The sequence below is a fragment of the Panicum virgatum genome, chromosome 8K (assembly GCF_016808335.1).
Source record: "Panicum virgatum strain AP13 chromosome 8K, P.virgatum_v5, whole genome shotgun sequence".
NCBI classification, from domain to species: Eukaryota; Viridiplantae; Streptophyta; class Magnoliopsida; order Poales; family Poaceae; genus Panicum; species Panicum virgatum.
Genome location: NC_053143.1, coordinates 29894352 through 29917971, shown reverse-complemented (window position 1 = coordinate 29917971; position 23620 = coordinate 29894352). Strand labels below are relative to the sequence as shown.

General features: G+C 48.3%; 1 protein-coding gene and 1 non-coding gene across 2 annotated transcripts; both read right to left on the bottom strand.

Annotated features, from left to right (window-relative positions):
- Positions 1-11218: 11218 nt before the first annotated feature.
- LOC120644385 (F-box protein At5g49610-like) lies at positions 11219-13003 on the bottom strand. Its single transcript, XM_039921012.1, has one exon. It carries the CDS (start codon positions 12879-12881, stop codon positions 11619-11621), a length of 1263 nt encoding a protein of 420 aa, XP_039776946.1. The 5' UTR covers positions 12882-13003; the 3' UTR covers positions 11219-11618.
- Positions 13004-19340: 6337 nt separating this feature from the next.
- LOC120646571 lies at positions 19341-19479 on the bottom strand. The gene has a single exon (XR_005664475.1). It is a non-coding gene; the product is annotated as a small nucleolar RNA Z247 (small nucleolar RNA).
- Positions 19480-23620: the final 4141 nt, after the last annotated feature.

Below are 23620 nucleotides of genomic sequence, written 5' to 3'. Positions count from 1 at the left end.
AACAGGCCACTGCCTCGACGGGGTCCTCGGGGACCTTTGCGATCGGGGGTGATGGCGAGGGCCTCGTCAGAGTCCTCCTCCTGCCCCTGACCGCACTGGTTCTGCTGGCCCCTCTTCTTCCCTTTCCTGCCCTGCTTGGGCTTCTTCGCGAGGCTCTTGGTCTTGTTGCCCTCCGCGGGCGCTTCCCCCTTGCGTTTGCCCTTCTCGTTGTCGAAGATAGCACCGACCGCCTCCTCACCGGAGGCAAAGTTGGTTGCTACATTCAAATAGCTCATTCGCGCTGGAAGGAGGGTTCCGTCCCAACTCGTGCATGAGATCCCTGCATGTTGTGCCCAAATGAAAGGCACTGATGATTTCGGAGTTGGTGACGCTGGGGAGTTCGGTGCACTGCTTGGAGAAGCAACGGATGTAGTCACGTAAGGGCTCGTCGGGTTGCTGACGACATCCTCGAAGATCCCAAGAGTTCCCAAGACGCACGTATGTGCCCTGGAAGTTGCCCATGAAAGTCCTGACCAGATCGGACCAGTCGTGGATCTAGCTGGCGGGTAGATGCTCGAGCCATGTGTGCGCGGAATCCGCAAGGTGCAGAGGAAGGTTGCGAATGAGGACGGCATCATAAGTCGCACCGCCCAGCTGGCAAGCCAGGCGGTAGTCGTTGAGCCAGAGCCCGGGATCTGTCTCTCCCGAGTATTTGGTGAGGGTGGTGGGCTGCCGAAAGCGTGGGGGAAACAGAGCAGCGCGGATTTCCCGGCTAAACACGCGGGTACCCGGGGCTCCGGTGATGGGCTCCTATCCTCCTTGCTGTCATAGCGGCCGCCACGTCGAGGATGGTAGTTGTGAGCCGCACCGTCCTTCTTCTTCTGGTTCAGGATGTTGCGAGCATCACCGTCGTTGGCATTGCCGCGCGTGTCCCGGAGGCGCCCCTTCACTGGAGGCATCTTGACACGATCGTGCACCGTGGGTGCCCTCGCCCCGATCACCGGGCGTACCGTGGGTGCCCTGTCCCTGTTTGCCGATGGGGTGTGCACTGAGACCTCGCAGTCTTGTTGTGCAACTCCACCTGCTCTTGCCGAGGGCGCCGACCGCATACGAGACGCAAAACTCTCGGCCTGCTGCACTGCAGCATCCTCAAGGAGAGCCTGCGCTTCCCTGCACAGATTGCGACCCTCGAGCATAGAGGGCTCGGGCATAGCTCGGAGTAGAATAGCCGCAGCGGTGATCTTTTGGCTGGCCCTGTTCAAGGACAGGGGGCTTTCTTCGCCGCCATCCACCATTATCCGCTCCCGGGCAATGCGTCCTGCCTCTCGAGCTCCCGCACCGCGGCAGGTATGTTCCTGCTCGAGCACAATGTGCAACTTCTACGTTTGCCGATGCTCCTCCCCAAGCTTGGTCTCAAGCTCCTGGAGTTGCGCTAGCTGTGCCTGCCGCAGTCCCGAGTTCACCGGGTGGCCAATCTGGGTGATGCAGGCGCTACCGGCGCGTCTACCACAGCGTGTGCCGCGTCTGCTGCGTTGTTGTCGTGCTCCTCCAGCTCGACGATGAAGCACTCGCGTGTGGGATCGTAATCCCCATCTCTAGACTCATCGAAGCAGGTGAGGCAGTAGTCCGCCGCAGCCTGAAACAACAAAAAGGCTCAGAGATCACGGACTCCGGAGTAGTCCCACTCTGGGGTCACACGATAGCGAACAGAGATGTATCCCCCGTCCGCAGAGTCGGGGTACGAGCTGCCAGGTGTTGACGTGATGAGGTTGCAGGCCGAGAGCAAATGATGCCCGGGCAAGTCCCCATACGCGCTCATGTTGGTGCTGACGGATGACGCGTAGGTCGCGGCATGAGCTCGCATCCCGTAAGAATAGAGCGGCGGTCTAGATGCGTCCCCCTCTGTCAGCGTCACTGTTCCCTTTGGTGATGAGGAGGTGACGTCCTTCACCGCGGCGTCAGGTTGTGGCACGCTAGCTTCGACCCACGTGGGGGAGCTGAGGTGAGCCGCCCTGCGTTGTTCCATGCGCGCTTGTCGCGCGTGCTGGCCCGAGTGCCTCCTGCGCCGAGGCTACGGCGCCGGAACATCGGGGTTAGTTCTGGCCGGGAGGAGCTCCAGGCCGTAACTGTTGCCAGTTGCCTTGAACTTGAGACTCCCGAACCAGATCACCGTGCCTGCCGGGAGCGGGCACAACTCATCCGCCATCTAGAGAACAAGTGGGAACAAAGGATGATTGTCACGCAGCTCCCCTACCTGGTGCGCCAATTGTCGGCATCCGGACCTCGCGGCCTAGCACCAACTAGTGATAATGCTGCGTGTCCCAGTCTCTAGATGGTTGATGCAAGAAGAAACACAATGACACCGGGTTTATCCTAGTTCCGGCCGATGGGGCCGTACGTCCAGCAGAGAGGGGAGCACTGTATTATCTTGCACGGGGGTGCTTGTAGTAGGGGGTACAAGCTTGAGCAAGAGAGGGAGAGAAGCTCCCAAGTCTTTGTGTGTGCTAGAGTTGATTGAGGCAAGTGCCAATATGGGAGGGGGAGTGAGCGCGAGTGTGTGTGTGCTCAGAGAGAGTTCGTCTGAGTTCGCCCACTCTCCTCCTTTTTTCTCTTTTTGCCGGGGATGGGGTCTGCCTCCTCCTTTTATAAGCTCAAGGAGGGACGGATTACATGCATGGGTGATCTCTGGAGTTGTCCTTTTCTCCCTGAATCGGGGGCAACAGTTGGTGGTTCCTATCACCGAGCACTGTAGGGCATGGTGCCGGGTGTGGTCGTTGTCCTTGGAAGCTTTTGACCATGCCCGAGACGTGTCCCTGTCCTATGGCGCTAGTGGACGGCGTGGCGGTAGCTGCGGGGCACGCTGTCCTCCGCGTTTGATGGGGCAGGGCGCCGAGGGTGCTGCTGACGGCGGCCTCGCCCCGGTCAATAGCCGTACTGTGTTCGAGTGTTGTCGCCCATGCCCGCCGAGGGTCCTACAGAGGAGAAGGTACAAAGATTTGGTAGCATAGTGGTGGTGCAGCACCAGACATGTCCGCACAGCGCGCTACAGGTCCACACAGCGCCGGGAGTAACGGCACAGTGATCGGAGCAAATGGACGGGACTCCGGTCATGTCCGCTGTGCGGCGTTTCTGCTGACGCTGTCTGACACCCACTCCAAGCCACGGAGTGGTTAGCAATAAATGCACCCGTCCCGTCGAGTGGTTGGGTTACAGCCCCAGTCTGTCGAGGGGGGGTCTCGAATGAGGCGGAGTTCCCCCCGTGCCAAGACCCCACGGAGGGCTCGGCCGAGGGGGCCTCGAGCGAGGCAGAGTTTGCCTGCTCTCCGAGGGTGGCCCTTTACCCTTGGGCAAGGCAGAGATTGCCCCTGCTGCTGGGGGCCTCGGCGGGGAGGCCTCGGGCGAGGCGGAGGTTGCTCTGCGGCTTGTGAGGCCTCGGAAGAGCCGTTCCTTGGTGTTGGGCCGTGGGCCGAGCACGTGTTTGGGCTTTTTACACCTGGAGAGGATTTGGGCATCCAAGCATAGATGATGGCACTGCCCCAGGGGGGATTTGGCCCGGTTGCCTGATTGCGTTTTGCGCATTTGGGGGAGCTTTAGTTCCTAGGTTATGGTGCCCCACATTATGGTACCCGACAGATAGTGTATGTTTGTTTTAACTTTCTATTATGTAAAATTTAGGTTTCATGCATTATCTTTCCTTTTAGTTAGTTGTACATGTATTTTTAGCTTTTTGCAACGATTAATACAACATTGTGTTGTGATATGTGTAGATGAATTGTGTTATTCAATTGTTTACCAGTGGGACTGTCAATGAGAACAATGAGTTTGATAAGATGAAAGAGCAAGTCTTGACATTTGTGAAACCACCTGAATTTAGTGAGCTTGTGGAAAGGGTGAAATCAACAATGGGTGTGCATTGTGATGTGAGGTTGCATCGGTATACTTTTCTTTGCACATGTAGTATGCACGTGCCATTGTCGTGCGATTCCTAGACTGCTTCACTTCCGTGTTGGTCGTTTATATGCACCTACTTATATACCGCAAGTGGACGGTGTACAATTATAGCAATTTTACCTTAGAGTATTCCAAGGTTTATATCGAATCCACAGAGAACAAGTGGGACATCTACTATTATTTAAGCTACTAACTAGATGTAATAAAAGTGTTTTATAAGAACAAAGAACAATTAAGAATAAGCTTGCTAGGCGGTGTATCAACGTAATAAAAGGATTCCCTCCAGAGGTTCAGGTTACTAGCATGCAACTCACACTTATTAATTCATTCGACATGTTCAGTATTCTACAAGACATGGTGATTTCGTTCACCCTGGCCCTGTCACGGCAGGGGCTGACCGCTCTACACTGGTTTCTTCCACTATGTGATGATTGATAGCATAATTAAATGTTTAATCATACCAAAAGGATTCATATATGAAATTCCTTCACAATCTCATACGGAATAAGCATATCACATATACTGAACGTATCGAATAATTGTCATGAGTGTTGAGAGTTACATAACTATGTTCCCCTCACCTGAGGAGAGAATATGAGTACTACTCACTCATCCTGCTGCTATCCATGGAGATGGTGGCAGTTGGATGAGGCAATAGTGCAATGAGGCACAGGTGCCGATGGTGCCGATCGGCACGATCTCTTTTCTGGCGGTGATGCAGGTGCTTGCTGCTATCACCGCCGCCACAACCTTGAAAACCCTATATCGCAATGACTTCCTAACTTCTCGCTCCCCTTTCCGGTTTCTCTTTTCTCCTTTTTATCTCTATCAAATTCCTGGACTTGGTTGCAACCGACTCCGATTCTGATCACGGGCTTGGACTTCCATGTTCCTTGTGGGCTCCGAGTTGGGCCTCGTGTTCAATGTGCCGATCGGCATCGTGGATGTGCCGATCGGCACAATCTCATATTCTTTCCTCTCGGCCTCCTTAGATACTCTTAGTCCATTTATTGCCTATTTCCTACATAATGCTCAAAGACAAGACAATTACAAATATACGCAATAATCAGGGTTAATTCTTATCAATAATAGCTAGATAAGATATAAAAACACCTCATTTAACATCTAAATTGGGTACCTAGAAACCATCAACATTCTGTCGGTTCTCCACACTCGCACATTGGCACCGGAAGCGGGGGCGGCAAAGGGCCATCCACTGCACGTGTGGGGAGGTACCACTGACGCTTAAGGTGACGCTCGGCCTCAGAGGACATTGCAACCTAAACCAAATTAATACATGAAAAAAATTACCAATAAGTCATTACCATAACTAAAGGGGGAAGAAAATGCATGCAACCTAAATTTTATTTAACAGAAAGTTAAAACAAACATGATACATGCACTCCGATTCAAACCGATTCGAGCCAAATCGCCATACCAACTACAACCCTAACTCAAACCCTAACTAGCTAAACCAACCAAATACTAGCTAGGATTTCAAATCTACCTGGCTAAAGTGAGGGAGGTACCTCCAAGGATCAAGCCCGTGGAGTTTGGGGGTGTTCCCTAAAAAATGAGGCAGTACCAATGGAGGGAGAGTCGGGGGCGAGCATGGGGGAGAGAGCTGCGAATGCTCGGCCAGAGGAGGAAGAAGTAGAGGAGGAAGGGAGGGGCACGGTAACACAGGCTGGGTCATGCCAAACATTTGGGCGCGACTAAGTCACATCATATCCCGTGGCGTGACCCAGCCTGGGTCAACGCCGGTCGCCCACTGCCCTCGAGATGGCCCATGGTCTAACGTGGCACTAGCTCACGCCATATGCATGGGTGTGACCGTATTGTCTGGACGCGCCCCCTACTATGACGTGACCAAAGGGGCCAGATCTTGGGAATTTAGTTTGGTGGTCATTTTTAGAATTTTAGATAAAAAAAGGTCAAAATAGAAAAAAAAATCGGCTCGCGGGCACGTGGTGGGACCATATTGGTTGACCGCATAGAAGAATTCACGGGAATCAAAACCATACCGGACTCCATGCCTTGTATCTGACCCAGAATCAAATAAACACAGACGAAGGAAGAAGGAAAATCAACAACGGACGAAAAAACTACCAGGAGGAGCGTGAAGCACTTTTAAGAGATTTAATAAGTAGTAGAGATAGTAGAGATGTATAGATTGAGCTCATCACAACTCAACCATGTTTTTTTTCTTCGAGAATAGATGCCCAAAGAGCATCTCATATCTTATATTTATTAAGGAAAACAGAACATACACTACAGGAAATGAGTACTGTAGCGGCAGGCCGAAACCCACAGTAGCGGCGGGTATGGCAGCCCGCCGCTACGGTTGCGTAGCTACAAATGAGAAACTGTAGTGGCGGGTATCCGGGAACCGAGACCACCCGTCGCTACAGCTTAATTGAGAAAACAAAAAAAGGCGGGGCCCACGAGGGCCCACGCACCGCCGCCCATCGCTGGAGAGAGCTCGCATGCCACCGCCCATTGCCGGAGAGAGCCCGCAGCTGTCGTCGCCCGCTACCCTTGAGGGTGGATCCGCGACGTAAGGGGGGCGCAGGCATCGGAGGACGCCGGATCCGCTATCGTGGTGGGTGGATGCGTGACGTAAGGGGGGGCGTCGGCGCCGGAGGATGCCAGATCCGCCGCCATGGAGGGAGGATCCACGCCGGAGATGGGGGGCGCCGGCCCGAGCCCCCGCACCGCCGGCCAGAGAGGAAGAGGAGGGGGCGCACCGGCCCCCGAGCTACCGCGCTGCCGACCGGAGAGGAAGGTGGGTTGGGGGGGTGGCGGCCGGCGGTGGGAGGAGGGCCGGTTGGTGGAGATGAGAAAGAGGGAGGAGTGGGTGGGAGGGGGTGGCGACGGCTCAGAGGAGTGGAGGTGGGGAGACTTGGGCTAGGGTTTCTCTCTGTTATATAGTTAGATGGTCAATTTTTGATGGGTTTTTTTGGTAGCGGCGGCCCACAACATGGGCCGCCTCTAAAAGTCAATTTTTAAAGGAGGGCCATGTTGTGACCCGCCCCTAAAAATAATCCTATTTTTAGGAGCGATTCATAACATGACCCGCCTTTAAAAATTGATTTTTTAAATGCAGACCACGTTGTGACCCACCACTAAAAATCGTCCCAAAACTGTAGCGGCGGGTTTCTTTTTTTCGCGCCGCTACGCGATTTGGCCCCGTGCCGCTACAGTACACGATTATTGTAGTGATAGTACAAGCAACAAACAACAGACAAAACGACCAATAACAAATAAAAGTACATAGAAAAACATATTGGCCGCCTTCTTCCTTCCCTTATTCTTCATCTTCCGGAGATTGAAAACTGCACTGAATTGGCAGTATAGGGACACCAGCAAACGTCCTCACCATAGAAGGCTTTGAAGACCGCAATAGCGCACCACATCTCAACCAAGTTAGAATAGAGTAAGGCGCGATGCAAAAACCTCGTGGAGTTATGGTTTGAATTCTGCCCCGAGGTAAAGTATCTTCCTGATGGTATCGAAATATCTTAGAGCCCTTGAGAATTTAGGTTTGGAAGACATTGTGTGGCTGTGGCTGCGGAGTCGGAGTTGCGGTGGAGCGTGTCCAAGTGGCGACGATGACCGGCAACCGGTGTTCTTTGCAGAGGACTTGGTCTGTGCAAACCCAGCATATTTCTCTTGCAAAGCTCGTTGTCAAAGTCAGAGCTGTCTGATGTTGGCGTGTGTGGCCGTTTGTTGGCATGGGCCGACATGTGTTCGTCGTTGTTTGTGGTGAGGCTTCATACTAATCGGTGGTCATCGATGTTGAAGTCGGAGTCGTTGACATGAATATATCAACTAAGTGTTCATTATAAATTTTATAAGAGAAAAATATTAGTAATCCAACTTAACCTTCACCTACGTTGACATCACCGTCACATTTTAGAAATTCCCTCATCTCTACATCAGTCTCATGGGCTAGAGGTGTCTTCTTAGTTTTAAAGGTGTGTGGCTCGTTAGGCTCGTGAGCTGGCTCATGAGCTAGCTCGAGTTGGCTGGTTATCTTAACGAGCTAAAAAACTAGCTCAGCTCGTTCCAAATTGAAACGAACCGAGTCAAGTCAAGTTGAGTTCATCTTCGAGTCGAGCGAGCTAGCGAGTCACGAGCTTTATTGCCACCCCTAACTACATCATAAGTGGAGGCTCGCCTGTAAGATCATCATATATTATTTATCATATAATACGCTTGCGCTTTTTAACTACAGATTCTTCTCTGCAAGGTTCCAAAGGATGAAAGTACCTGCTGCAAGTTATGTAATTTCGTTGCTAGGATGTTAATGAAATTTCAGAGGGGCTTTGGGGTAAGAATTTTGCTGCTTGCATATCGGAGTAATATAGTCTCGTGCTTCCAATATATACTTCTATTGTGTGTGCTTCCAATATATCTAGACTTCCAATATATCTAGAATTTTGCTGCTTGCATATCGGAGTAATACATATCGGAAACCTTGACTATGGCCTTTCTTCGATGTGTGTGTGCTTCATGTGGGTGGCCAGATCGGCCGGTGATGCCCAATGTGATCATGTTCCATGACGACATTGGTGCTTTGTAATGGTTTTCGGACGGTTCCCCACTAATGGACTGGCCAATTCTCTCGTGCTTTTTCAAATAAAATGAGTATTAATTGCCCGTTTTGTTTCAAAACATAGAGCAATTTTAGTTAAATTCGAAATCTTGTTTTTTAAGTAGCCAATCATGTACTCTGTTTCTAGCACCTGAAAACTCTAGTTCAGCAACTTGTTGATCCTGGAGATACGATTTACGAGTGACAATTCATGCTTGCTTATTTTAGATTACTCTGTTCCTGTTTCGATCAAGGGGAAACCTGGGAAAAGGACCATTACAATTTACAGAGCAGTGGACAACAATAGAAGCTGCATTCTCAAGGATAACTATGATTCTGTTTCAGTCTTGACATATCTTAGGACCAGATCAATATTGCTGGACTTTTGCTTACTCTTCCACCCCATCTATTCATATTCTCCTGGCCTGGCAATGCCAACTTTACTGAAATCTGCACAGGGAACCACATTCAAACACTAGAACACGGCAGAGGGTTTCATTGAATCAGAGTTGAATTTTCTCTACGGCGATGAACTCAAACTGCACCTATTTGTAAGAACACGTTCAAACACTAGGAACACGACAGCAACATATGTCCATGTCTAGATTTAACAGCTGTATAATAGCAAGAGTAAGGGGACCATAACAAGTGTATCCTTCATATTCGTGTCCACCTATTTGTATGAACTGCACTCACCTCAGACCAGATTTAAGATTTATGGACCAACAAATCACCTCTGCTTGGATGCTTAGGATACTGCCAGTGCATGGTGAAGAAGATCCATGACAGCGCATGGTGGAGAGGCTTCGGTGATGAATAGGTTGCTGCATTCATGTGGCGTTGAAGGCCAGGAGAAGGATGTATTATTCACAGAGAAGTACTTCACATCAACACACTTCCATAATGTTCTTTACAGAAGGGCATGATTATTGTGTGAATCAAAAAGCTGATCCTGCACTCATGTTGATGGATAAAAAGCACCATTTTCATGACAAAAGCAAAACTTACCACTGTGAAAAAGAGATCAATAAGAATCAGTAAATCAATGTGCCGTATAATTAGTTCAATACAAAATGCGTTATATGTCAGCAATCAACATTTTACTTGTCATATTACAAACCAACTATCCCAGTCTTTTTCCCTTTCTTTTCTTACATTAAGCATCTACTGTAACTCTGTGAAAATCAAATTTCTTAAATTCTAATACAGTAACCGGAATGGATCAGCTGGTTCTACCAATGCGGCGTAGGAAGATAGAATAGATATTGTAAGGAAACAACACATCTTGGTCATGCAAGCAGCTGGAAGAACTATTGCTGGGATGAGGTATTTGTGTTCGTGCTCTGCCAGTGCTGTTGTCCCAGCGACCTGGACCCTAGCCCCTTCCTCTTCCAGAGATTGGTTTTGACGTGAGTAGTGGTGCCACCATAGAGGCGTGATGGAGTAGCCACAGCTTCCCAACAAGCCGCCATAGCAACAGTTGTTGCCCTTGAAGCTGGCCTCTTGTCTCACCATCCTGTGCCGTCTGAAGGAGAGAAACAGTGATGGTGAGGGCATGATGGCACAGCCTCAGGCAGTGAAGTGGGAACTCACCAGGTACATGATACTCGTACAGGATAGACCCAGCAGAAGATGCAGCAGCAAGAGTTTTGCTTTCATTTTCATTATTATGCCATTAACTGATGAACTCGTCAACTGGGAAATACTCATTTCAGCTATCTACTGGATTCATCAACTACACCAGACCAAATACATCAACTAGAGCAAACAAACATAAGAAAAAAGTTCACGAGTGGCACTCACTAATATTAGGATTCAGGACAAACACAATCATGACATGTTATGCCCAAGTAAGCTGGATAATAATAGTATAATTTTGCCCCACAAACAGGTTGAATGACACGATTCAAGTAGATTAATTAAGAAGTGCATGTCCACATGCATACATATATTATGCAGCCTACATACAGAAGAGCCGATTAATTCACGGAGCATGGCCAAGCATGAATTGAACTGAATGTAACACTAGGTAGAGCACATCTCCATTTGCTAATGTCGACTCAATGTAGCAACATAAGGTACATATATCCCAGCACTGCCTTTCTCAAGGTCAAGGACAGTATAGAATTCCAGACACCGCATATATCCCAATAAGGCAGTATACTCAGCCAGATTGTGGAGTGTGAACAGAAGATTAAAAGGCATTAAAGATTATATAGATAAACTGGAATGAAAAGAAGACTACAAGAGAACTGTAGGTCCAGATTGCAAAGTTATGATCGAAGCAAAGTCCCTGTCCTAACACAAATATACAAAAAATTATGGGCAGCGTAATTATTGTAGGTTCAAACTATGCTCTGCCTGCAAGCTGCATATACGATGAAGGGGCTATGTAACTTTGTGAAGGAACATCCATATAGTAAAATAAATAGCTGCCTGAAAGGCCTATATCTGTGACAAACACAAACACCCCGGACACTTCTGCTCTGCTTGTGGTAGTGTCAGGGCCACATCAACCCTAGCCGTCAGGTAGGAGCGCCTGAAACATGAACACCCATAGACCCCAACCCACTTGTGCTCTCTCAGTGGTAGTGTACCGGCTACCTGAACCCTTGGAGAGTGACGGCGCATCCTCGGTGAAGAGGGAGCAACAGTGCATCACCAGGTACATCACTCGCAGCATGTTGAAGATACAGCAGGAAAAGTTTGCATTCTTTTTCATTATTATGCCATTAATTGATGAACTCATCAACTGGACAAAGCTCATTTCAAGTATCTACTGAATTCATCAACTACACAAGACTAAACACATCGACTAGAGTGAAAATACATAGAAAAGAAAAAGTTCACGAGTGGCACTCACTAACACTGGGATTCAGGACAATCACAATCATGACATGTTATGGCCAAGTAAGCTGGATAACAGTAAAACTCAGCCCCACGGAACAACTTGAAGGACACAATTCAAGTAGACTAATTAAGAAGTGCATGTCCACATACATACATACATATTTTATGCAGCCGACATACAGAAAAGCCGATTATTTCACAAAGCATGGCCAAGCATGAATTGAACTGAAGGTAACGCTAGCTAGAGGTCATCTCCGTCTGCTAATGTTGACTCTGAGAACATAGGAACATAAGGTAGATATATACCAGCACTGCCTTTCTCAAGGTTGATGACAGTACGGAATTCCAGACGCCGCATATCCCATGATGCCAACGAAGCATCATCCCATGAATCGCCATCATAAGCACCCCTAGTAACAAAGAAGATGGTATCGCAGTCCGGATGGATCCCAACCACCGAGTATTCCTTCTCAATTACGTTCAGCAGCTTATCGATCCTGACAGTATGCTTCAAGACCCATTCTCGACTATCATAATCCTTAAGGCACCAGACTGCAATCTCGCTTGCTAGGAGGAGTGTATCCTCATTGTCGTCATCAAGTATGGTGAGAGGAGCTGGAGATCGAGTAACATAGTGCAAGCACTCCTGTGACAATCCAATTGCACCGGAGTAGAAACCGCGCGGCGCACGGACCGTCTTCCATGCCTTGCACTCCTTGTCTACAAGGACCAGCACAAAGTTGTCGTCATCCTCAATGGAGTTGCGGCCGTCCTTGCACAGCTTGCCGGGCAGGTGCAGCATACCGCCAACAAAGACACTTCCGGAGACCAGCACAATTTTGTCAACCAAGCCAATATCCCTATGAGTCCAGGCTCTGGTTCTGGATGAGTAGATGCTCACTCCTGTGAGATGCCATTCCTTGACAGTGGCCTCGAAATCGAGGACGCAGAAATGGGATGGGCTAACTGCCGGATCGAAAGCCAGGTGTTGGGCACAGTAATCTGTGGTTGGCTGCGGCTGCGGAGGTGGGGGCAGCTCGGTCCACCTCTGGGTGGCGGGATTGCAGACGACCAGACGTTCCTCGTTGTTGTTGTTGTAGCAGGAGCAGAGGAGGAGGCCGTTGCAGGTGTCCACCAGGCGGATCTTGGTGTAATTCATAGGCCGCAGGAAAGCGAGGGAAGCGTCGACGGAATCGATGACCGTGGCTGCCGAGACGGCGGCCAGGTGGTGGCGGTAGCCGCCGGGGTAGGTGGTGTAGAGGAAGCCGGCAAGGGTTTGGGGCAGCTTTTCGCGGTGGGCCGGGCAGGCGATGAGGTCGCGCCAGCGCTTGCAGACGCACTTGAAGCGGTGGACTGACCTGACGGGGAGCCGTGACAGGATCTCCATGATGAGGTCGTCCGTGAGGAGGCTGGCCGCCGCCGCCGCCGCCGCCGCCGCCTCCGCCTCTGCTTCCGACACCAGAGAGTTGTCCTTCTTAGATCCCTCCTCCTCCTCCTCCTCCATGGTCCAGATCAGGCGAGATGCGAGTGGGGAATGATTTTAGGAAGGGAAAGGGATTAGACGCGCTGCACCATATCCTCCGTTCGCACAGCCAGTAGCTTTCATTGGCACCACCAAACCACCGCCCCTACGGAGAAAAAAAATCACTTAACCTTATCCCTTCGCTACCCAACCTTATCCCTTCGCTCTGCCTTACCCGATCTTCTCCACCGCTCGTCGTCTCTACTGTTACTTCCTCTCCCTGGCAGGCACGTATGCCAGCCCATGTGCGGACGCGCCGGCCCGTGGCCCGGCACGACGAAATTGGACTACTGTGCCGGGCCGGCCCGTTAGGCACAGTGGTCCATCTATCCTGGCAGCCCATTTCACTTTTTGTGTAGGAATTTAGTGCTAAATCGTACAAAAAATAGACGTCCGGAGGCCTTCACGAAGACCGCGAAGCACCTTACCACCACATTACTAGAACACTTTGGAAAACTACCAAGACTAATAAAGTATATACTAGGTGTATGCTCGGGCGTTGCTACGGGTGCGATACACGGAGTGCAAGCAACATGGTTTGATTTTAGCAACATGTCGCTTGATGCTCATTCAAAAAACAAGCATAAACATATATCATGTACAAACATAGCACACAAAAGTTTCTAGTTCAAGATCGTAGTTTGGAACTATATAAAAAAAGGTACAAAATGTAGCGACTAGTCGCTATAACAACTTATAGCGACTAACAATCGGTCGGCATAAAGTTACGCCGACACTAACTATTTGTCGGTAAAAGTGGCGTCGGTATAAGTCTATACCGACCAACAGGTTTTTACCGACCAACCGTCTGACACCCTTTGGAGACAAATACCGACCGATGGTTCAACAGAACCATTCAAATGGATCAAAAAAAAAAGATAAAATCTAATTTAACCATATCAGGGACCACATTAACCATATAAACCATTCATCAAGATATTGATTCATCTATATTAGTGCAAGCCAAAAAATGTTACATCAAACAAACCACAATGTATTACACTTATCCTAGCTGAGAGCTCATATTGGCATCTATCAGCTGCTCAGCACTTTGATCAGTATAACTTCTATACCTAGCACTCCTAGAAGTTGTAAGGTTCTTCTCTTGTGGTATTACAACCACTATGTTCAAAACACTAGTGCACAGATCACATGTTTGGCTTACAAAATGATTTGTCTATATGCTAGGAATAGTCAAGACAATAGTATCCATGAGCACTTCGATTTTCTTGGTGTCAAAATGATCTTGCATCCATGTATGGCAATGTGTGACACTTGTGCTGCAGCTAGCCAGTCCTACTTGGGCATTGCCAATTGCCTCCTGTCCTGGAGCATCTGCAAGGTCAAGCATGCATTAAATCTCCTTAAGTAATTAAAATTTATCATAGGTTTAATTTGAATTCAAACTCCTATTCAAACAAACAAAACAAAACCATGCACCAGCATGAATGCAACAACAAAAAATTAAACCTATGATAAATTTTAATTACTTAAGGAACAAAAATTTAGATTAAATGCAAGACTAACACAATAAACCTTAGAAAATTAAATAAAGCCAATTAAATTTATTAATAAATGCTGAAATTTAAATTAGGGTGTTACACGTATAAACGGCCAAAACCAATCCCAGATACCCAGCTTGACTAGATCCAATCCCCTAGCGACTATTTCGCCGAGGACATGTCAACTAAGCGAAGGAGACAGGACAAGTCAAACTGACTACCCATCCACTAAGAGCAGATCTAATCGGCCAAATACCTTAACCGTGACTCGAATAGCTAAATCTAAATAGGATACAACCCTAATATCGACCAAGTGCTAGATAAGACAAGTCAAACTACCCAGCGGGGGATTGGACTAGGTCTCATACAACCCTACTTAATCGATACTCGAAACAGTAAGCTAGGATAGATCTAGGTACCGGATAACTAGCAAGTTACGCCGATTTGAACAGCACAAGTCAAACTACAAGAATCAAACGCACTTACCCGACGAATCCGCGTATCCTCCACGTCGAGAACCGGAGCCCCAAGATGATGGTGGGTGACTTAAATCCATCGATAAAAAGGATGGCGATGCACTGAGAGTTGATTGATTGTTGTATATTTTATAATGTGCCTGGGTCTTTATTTATACCCCCAAGGCTAGACTCCATAACGACCACAATCCGATGGTGTTAACCTAGTCCTATTTGGACTCCAAAGTACACTTTCTATATTAATTAAAAACTTTCTAAGATAACTGCGGGCCCCTTCTTCACGCGCACGATTGCACAACTCCTACTTCCTTCTTTCTTCGCCATGTCAGCCATGTGTGGGCCCTCTTTTTCGAAAGTTGGGTGACTCTTTGCCTTCCTTAATACTCACCCTCGGCTGGCTCTTGGTCACTGACAGGCGGGTCCACCAAGTCCCAATTTCAGTGTCAATACATGCTCCCTGTTTGGGGTATAAACTTTAGTTGATGCGCCAAACATCTCCTCTTTTACCATTCTCATTAACCGCACCTGCCACCATAAACTTTATATATTCACACGAGGTCTGCCGTCTTTTCACCTCCCTGCGTCTTCCTCGCGTCGTGCTTCCTTAGCTTCTCACATACGGCTCTTTGACCCCGGCGATCTTCTTCACATACGGCTCTTTGACCCCGGCGATCTTCTTCCTCCGGCAACCTCCCAACACCGGTGTTGACCCTTGCTGCTCCACTGCCATCGGACCTCATGGATCGTCAAGTTTCCTCCTTATCCGCTGTCCTAGAGGTACATTTCACCCCTCCCTTCATTGTTACTATTTATTATTCTTACTTTTTCTAATATCTGCCATATCCTTTTCCTTACTAGTCTTCGTACCTTGTAGAATTTGCAGAATCATCTCTTTATTCCATCAGACATCTCATTATTACTTAGGGCCAATGGGTAGTCCAGATCCCGTAGATTTTATCTGTACTGACACTAGCCAGATGCCCTTCAAAAACTCTCCTCCACCTTTAGAATCATGGCAATCCAGCTTTAGATCTTGGCCTTCTTTTATTCCTGGCTGGCGTTCATGGTTCTTAAGAATTCATAAAGCCAAATCGGACGTATGGGGCGTATGCAGGCATATCCCGTTGCCTCGATCTTTCTTTGGCCAGTCTTGACAAAAATGAGCCAGTTTTATCTGTTGTTTGTTATTTCTCGTCCAACTCCATAACCATTTTTCTGTTTGGCCATGGCCAGATGACTCCTACTTTGATGGACATATTCATGCTGATGGATTTGAATGTGTCTAACGAAACCTATCCTTGGTCTGTTAAAATTTCTCCAAGCCACAAGCTCGCAATCAAGGACGCCATATGGAAAAGATTCATCGAGACCCACCGCAGATCAGGGCCAGTGATAGATCGTGAGCATTCTGCCTTCTTGATGATGTGGCTAGAATACTTCGTTTTTGGTGGCTCTCCGATCAGCCCTTCAAATTCTTTTCAACATTTGACCGAGTACCTATCTAGTGGTAACAAAATCCCATTAGGTAAATACCTTTTGGGAGCTACTTATTCTATGCTAGATCAAGTATCAGCCTTTATGGTTAAGGATGAGCCGATGGGCAACTTGCATGGCCCCTGGTGGTTCCTCCAACTATGGCTCCATCTTTACACTTCCATGATTGCTGGTTTGGACCTCCAAACCCTCAGCTTTCCGAATTATTACACAGAAGGAGCTCAGCTGATTCGCTGCAGATGCACCTCTCTTGGAGAAAGCGGTATCGGCCACCCCGGGACAATTGCTTAATGCTGATGACTTGGCTAGATGGTTCCAGATCTTCCATAAAGGCATCCCTAATGACAACCATATTCAGATATGAATGCTTTTGAAATCCCTTTTCTTTTAAGAGCCGATACTCCATTGAGTGATACCATATCGGCCAAGATATTTGCAGCTTGTATAAGTCCTTGCATTCTGCCCATTAATATTGGAATGGAAGTCTGACAGCAAATCTCTTATGAGTTCTATTATCCATCAACAGCTGTTTGTCAGTTAGGACTCGGCCAACTGCCGATTGGTCTCTTTTTCGCCGATAAAGTCAAGCCTAGAGCCCCTCTCAATTCATTCTCGGAATACAATGTTGTGCTTAACTTAACTCAAGAACTACCTCTAGAAGATTTCGTTGATATCGTGCTGAGCCCTTCCTATTCTGAGTTATTTGCTTCGTGGTGGTTGGAATGGAGGCGACACCTTATGTGTTGTAGCACCACAACATATTTGTCCAGGCTACCATTGTCTGTTCCAATGGCTGAGGTATCTATTTCTCCTTTCTTTGTACTTCTTCATTTGATTTATTGCAAATATTAAGTCCATCTTTCTTTATGCAGTCTGACTCTGATGAAGCCCCTTCCGTGAGCAATAGCGGTCGACAAATCTCTTATCTTTGGCCGTCTATTGAGTCCCTCATCGGCTTCGACTCCCCGACCCCAGTTGTTCTTTTGAGAGGCGAAACTAGTGGCCAAAAACGCACCAAGACGAAGACAACCATATCCAAGGCGCCAAAACGCTAAGCCGTGCAGAAGCAACCATCCAAGAGCACAATGGCCTCCACTCGCCTGCCAATTATCTTAGAAGAACCAGCTCTTCAAACTATTTCTGAATCGCCTAATCTGGTATATTCACTTTGTGACTCATCTATTTGTATTGATTTTATCTGACACTTCCTGTAAAACAACATGCAGAACCCTCCTCTCAAGCAGCTGAAACAACTGCTGAATCGTCCAGAAGTGCAACCCAAGAACCTTCATCAGACAATCAGGTGCCAGTCTCAGGATCTCTTGGAGAAGTTTCAGATGCCAGTCCATCGGCCAATGTTCCTGAGGTAATCCATTAATTTCACAATAATCTTATCAGCCAACAAAAATTTAAATACCTTTTTTTTGTTTTCAGACTGTTTCCCTCCAATCGGCTGATGCACCTGAATCACCCATTCAACAGACACCGGTCCCTTCATCGGCCAATGAACTCCAAACTATGGATACTGGAAGCATCCCTTTTTCTATCTTTCTCCTTTTTATGTATACAATAGTATCTCATAGTATTTTTTCAGCTTGCTTCTGCTCAGCCAATCGCATCAGCTCCTGCTGATCGATAATTTTCTCCCCGCGGAGATCCCGAGTCAATTGGGTGTGCGATTAATAAGAAAAGTGGCAGCGAGGAAGGCTTCATCCCAATACTTTAAAGGCATAGAGGCATGTGCTAGCAAAGAAAGTCCAACTTCAACGATATGACGATGCTTTCTTTCAGTAGGTCTATTCTGCAGATGGGTGTGAGGACAAGACACATGATACGTAACCCCAACGCAAGTAAAAAAAGAACTCAAATTTTCATATTCACCGCCCCAATCAGACTGGACAGAGATAATTTTACGACCAAACTATTGCTCAACAAGATTCTGAAAATCATGAAATTTTTGGGAAACTTCAGACTTGTGCTTTAACAAATAAATCCATGTAAATTTGCTGAAATCATCAATAAATCTGCCATAGTATTGTTTCCGACCAACCAAATCAATGGCTGGACCCCATAGATCCGAATATATTAATGGGAGATGAAACCTAGACCGACTTGATGAACTAACATAGGGAAGCTGATGACTCTTGCCTTGTTGACAGGCATCACAGACAGAGTCTTTATTCTCTCGTCTAACACAAAAATGATTAAAACCACTAATAACTTTCTGAACTATTGGATAGGAGGGGTGTCCGAGACGGTTGTGCCACCTGGAGACTGTTGGTTTGGACACAAGAAAGGCATGATGTCGAATGGTTGTGTTGGGGAGGGGAGAAAGCCCACCCTTACACTTGCCGTGCAAGAGCACCCGCTTCGTTGCCTAATCCTTAATCAAGAAAAAATGGGGGTGAAATTCCAAAAAGGCATGATTGTCAACAGCAAGACGATAAACAGATACAAGATTCTTGGAGGCTTGTGGAACATGCAAGACATTTTCAAGAAGTAAAGGTTGTTTAGGGGTGTGTACAACTGCACGACCAATATGAGTAATGTCCACACCTGTTCTATTTGTTGTCTTGATCTGATCATTGCTGTTGTAGCGCTCCTTGACGACAAGCTTGTCAAGTTCACCCGTGATGTGATCGTTGCGCCTGAATCAGCGTAGTAGTAGGGATCCACATCATAGGAGTTTACGGCTGCAACCGCATTCTTCTCTGTGGATTCGTCGTATTCATAACGATACCATCACCATTTGGCGTTGTGGCCTTCCTTGTTACAAATCTGGCAGGGTGGTCGTGATCCTCCTTGATTGTTGCGAGGCTGAGTGGTGTTGTTGTAGCCTCGGCCCCGCGCATTGCTGCCGCAATCTCATGATCCACCATGGCCGCGGCCACGCGAGGGCACGCAACCACGCTCACGCATGGCGGCATTGGCAGAAGACGTTGAACCTCCGCGTTGCAGATCCAGGTGTTGATCGAGGCTCATAAGTTGAGAGTACAACTCTCCAATGGAGATTGGACCAGACCTCGTCAGAATCGTGGACACAATGGGGTTGTACTCTGAATCTAAACCTGTGAAAATATAGGACACCAGTTCGTCATGGTCAAGGGTTTTTCCCGACGCGGCCATGTCGTCAACAAGACCTTTCATCTTGGTCAAGTAGTCGGCCATGGCGTCATGAAGGACTTGTATAGATTGAAGGGCAAAGACATAGAGAGCAATGTCCAACCTTCTCAAGATAACCGTGAAGACATGGTGAAGAAGCTTGAGAAGGGGTCCAGAGACAATGTCAAGCGCGCATGAGCCAAGTCTTCAGCACCGGTTGAACCGGCGAGGCATCAGTGTATTGACGTCAGTAGAAGAGGGAGGCCCAACGGCTAGTCCAGTTGCTGTGTGTGACCGGTTGAACCGACACCCTAAGCATCGGTCTAACCGATGGTCCCTGGTCGCTGCAACTGTGTCAGTGAAGCCAACGGCTACTTCAGTTGCTTAGAGTGACCGGATGAACCGATGCCATCCCTGGCAGAAGCATCGGTTCATCCAATGGTACGCAGATTTCTGCTGACCGTTGGAGCAACGGCTCCACGACTTGGAGGCCTATATATATGGCATCCCCCAGCCATTTGAAGTTTGGCTTGAGTACAAGGAAGTCACATACACAGCCAAGAACCACTCCAAGCCATCCAAGAGCTTAGTGTTCATATCCTTAGCCCTTAGCACACTTTGAGTGTGTTGTGTAAAGGATTAGCTCTTAGTGAGTGAGATTGCAAGGCCTTCAGCCCTTGTGCTGTGGTTCTCCAGTGAACCAAAAGAAGAACTTGGTGCGCCGGCCCCTTGGAGCTGTGAAGCTCGCCGGCAACGTTATCGACCCTCTGACTTGGTGTGGAGCGGCAATGACACTTTGTGCGAGGGACGTGGAGACCCCTATCCTTTGTGGAGAAGCTCCTTAGTGGAACCCGGGGCCAAGGTGACTGTGATTGTGTTCACGGAAGAGACTTGGTGGCCGAGTAGCAATACTCTTAGTGAGTGCTACAACAACGTGGATGTAGGTGTGCCTTTGTGGCTAACCGAACCACGGGATAAACACCCGCGTCAAGAGTTTGCTATCTCCTACCCCGCTCATTAAGCTTCCGCATTTCATACTAGCAATTTGTATGCCTTTACTTTCATAGAGTAGTTTCTTGATAGGAAAGGCTATATGTTGCTAAACTCTTTTGGGATAGGGGTTTCACACTAGAACAACCATAGTTGCACATCTAGATAGCTTGTTTTAGTTTAAGTTTTGTGCAAACTAGTTGGAGCCATAGGTCTAAGTTTTTAGAGAGCCTAATTCACCCCCTCCCCATCTTAGGGTAGAGCACCCGATCCTCTCAGTTGGCAACAAAAGAGGGGACTTGGCTCATGAACACAGCTGAACCAGAGCTAACCTCACTCGCCCCATACATTGCAAGGCAATCTGCCACTTTGTTACAATTTCTCGGACAATGCCGAATGACACACTGATCAAAAGATGAATCAATGAAATCCCAGATTTGCTTGAGTAGGCTGCCATCCACACTTTGATCAAGATCAGTAGAAGTCAGACCCCTGACCAAGTCAGATGCATCAGTCTCAAGGATGATTCTTGATATTCCCAGCTGCGAAACTCTCACCGCACTATGTAAGACAGTAAGAGCTTCAGCTTGAAAAGAGGAGGCCACCCTGCGCAGATTACCACAACCACCTTCTAGAAAATCACCCACTCTGTTTCTCACAACAAAACCCCAACCTCCTTGATTTGTAATTGCTCTAAAAGCCCCATCAGTGTTGATCTTATACACATCTTCAGGAGGCGGCTCCCATCTCTGTTGTTTGACTTGCTGAAATTGTTATCGCCATAAATTAACAGGGTTAATTTATGGGCCGAAATCAAGATGGGCTTAAAGCAGAAGATGAGGAAGGCTTGTAAATTGGCTCCTGCGTGAGCGTCTGGGCCATATTGGCCGTGTATCCTTAGATGCAGTTTAAGGTTAGAGATAGAGTCCAATCGGGACAAGATTAGTTTAGATTGTTTCCCAAGTCTCCGGACTATAAATATGTACCTTTTGTTATTCATGAAGGAGAGCGTCATCACGACTCGCAAACAACAACTCTCGGCGCATCGCCACCCCTAACTCTAGGGTTTCATCCAAGTAAGTGCCATGCTGCCCTGATCGCCTCTTGCGATCAGGGCAGTATTGTTCTTACTTTTACCTTGGTATTACTCGTACTGAAGCATTTTTGACGGCGAGTAGTACTAATTATCATGATGTTTGTAGAATGGCTTTTAGTAGATCCATTGTGCTTTGTTGCTTATCATCTACGAACATCATGTTGTCTCTGTGCAATCATGTTTCAATCTATTGCTAGTTCTTGTCGCATAGAATTAGTCACACAGAGGCAACACCCTGCTTCTTTTATGTTTAGTAGATCCGATCTGTTATGGTTTGCTCTTATCTTAGGAGTTGGCATAATATCTGCTAGGTTAGGCCTTGCAAACGGATTGGACGATCCGGTGGCGTAGTAGATGCTTTATCTTGACCTTGATAGGGATTGTTCCGGGAATCGGCTCTTGCTAGTTCTTAGGCCTCTGTTTTAGGTTGTGGTTTAGTTGTCTGTTACGTTCGCTAGGCCTAGTCACGTGTAGGATGTTCCGATCTAGCAGTGAAGCTGTTACCATCGTGGGTTAGATCAATTAGATTTGACTGAAGCAGTTTTATAGTGATTTGCTCTACTTATCATATCCGGATACAATCAGATCCCGTCTGACACCGGGACTCGATCGGCTCTTCAAAGCCGATGCAAGAGTCGTCCCGGGGAGCCGACCACGGCTCGGACTTATGTTTACACGTGTCTTTGTATGCAGGAAACTGTTCGGAGCACGTCTGCACCCTCCTGATCGGGTATAGATCAGGTGGCACGCCCGGTTTCGACACCTCCTCCGGGCGCGTGACGGAAATTGCGGGCCGTCGATGAGGGAGCAGTGCCTCTAGCGCCCTAGCGACCTCCCGGCTCTTCGTCTTGCCCGTCGTTGCTCGCCGGTGGGTTTCGGTCGACAACACATTCTGGCACGCCTGGTGGGACGTTCTGCAACAACATCCATCTCAATGATGACCGGAGCTCAAGATCAAGAACCCGCTCCCAAGCCCGTCACATATGAAGAGCTTCCTCCTGAACACAGGAAGAAGTATGACGAGATCAAAGCTCTGCTGGAAGCCGATCTCATCGGCTCTTTTGAGAGGACTCGCAACCATGGCATCAAGTGGAAGGGGTTCTCACCAGAAGGCGCTCTGGACAATGTGGATCTGTCTGTACCATCTGAAGAATGCACCAGAGCCCTGCGTCAGGAGATGAACTACATGGTGGCCCATGCGCTTCATCGGCACTCTCAGAGCCTGATGAACGAGCTTGAGCGCATGGCGCACCGCGTCATCCAGGAGATAATCAAGAACCAGTACTCTCCATCGGGGCCAACCCTGGGGAGTCATACAGAGGAAGCGGCACTGCATTCTAGACCGCAACTGCCATTCTCATTTGCAGCTCCAAGACCACACAGCTCGCCGATCTACGTCGTCCACAAGATTGGCGGTGATCCTGGAGAAGGCCAATTCCTCACCGAGCCACCTAAGGAGATTCCGTACGGCTACATGTGCGCCTACATCCCTGACAGCGTCAGTCCAGCACGCTCAGTGCAGATGGTGAACCCAGGAGCTCCTGGAGCAGATGCAGAAAAACAAGCGTGGCTGGCAAAGTACGCTACTGGTACGAGTGCTCAGCCATCGGCCCTAGGAATTCTTAGTGTGGAGCAGGTCAGTGCAATACTCAGAGACCAGTTCGGCATCCTGCCCAAGAGAAAGACGATCGGCTATACCAAGCCGTATCCAAGCGACTATGACTTGATCCCACTGCCACCCAAGTACCGGCTTCCTGAGTTCACCAAGTTCAACGGGTCGGAGGGAGCCAGCTCCATCGAGCATGTGAGCCGATACTTAACGCAGCTTGGGATGATCTCTGTGTCGGATCCATTGAGGGTCCGGTTCTTCGGCCAATCCCTTACAGGCCCAGCCTTTGGGTGGTACGCGTCGCTAGCTCCGGATTCGATTCGGACATAGAGGCAGCTTGAAGATCTATTCCATACCCAGTACCACTCGGAAGCTGCAGAAGCCGGAATTGCCGACCTCGCTCAAGTCAGGCAGAAGCGAGGAGAGACCGTGTCAGAGTACATACATCGCTT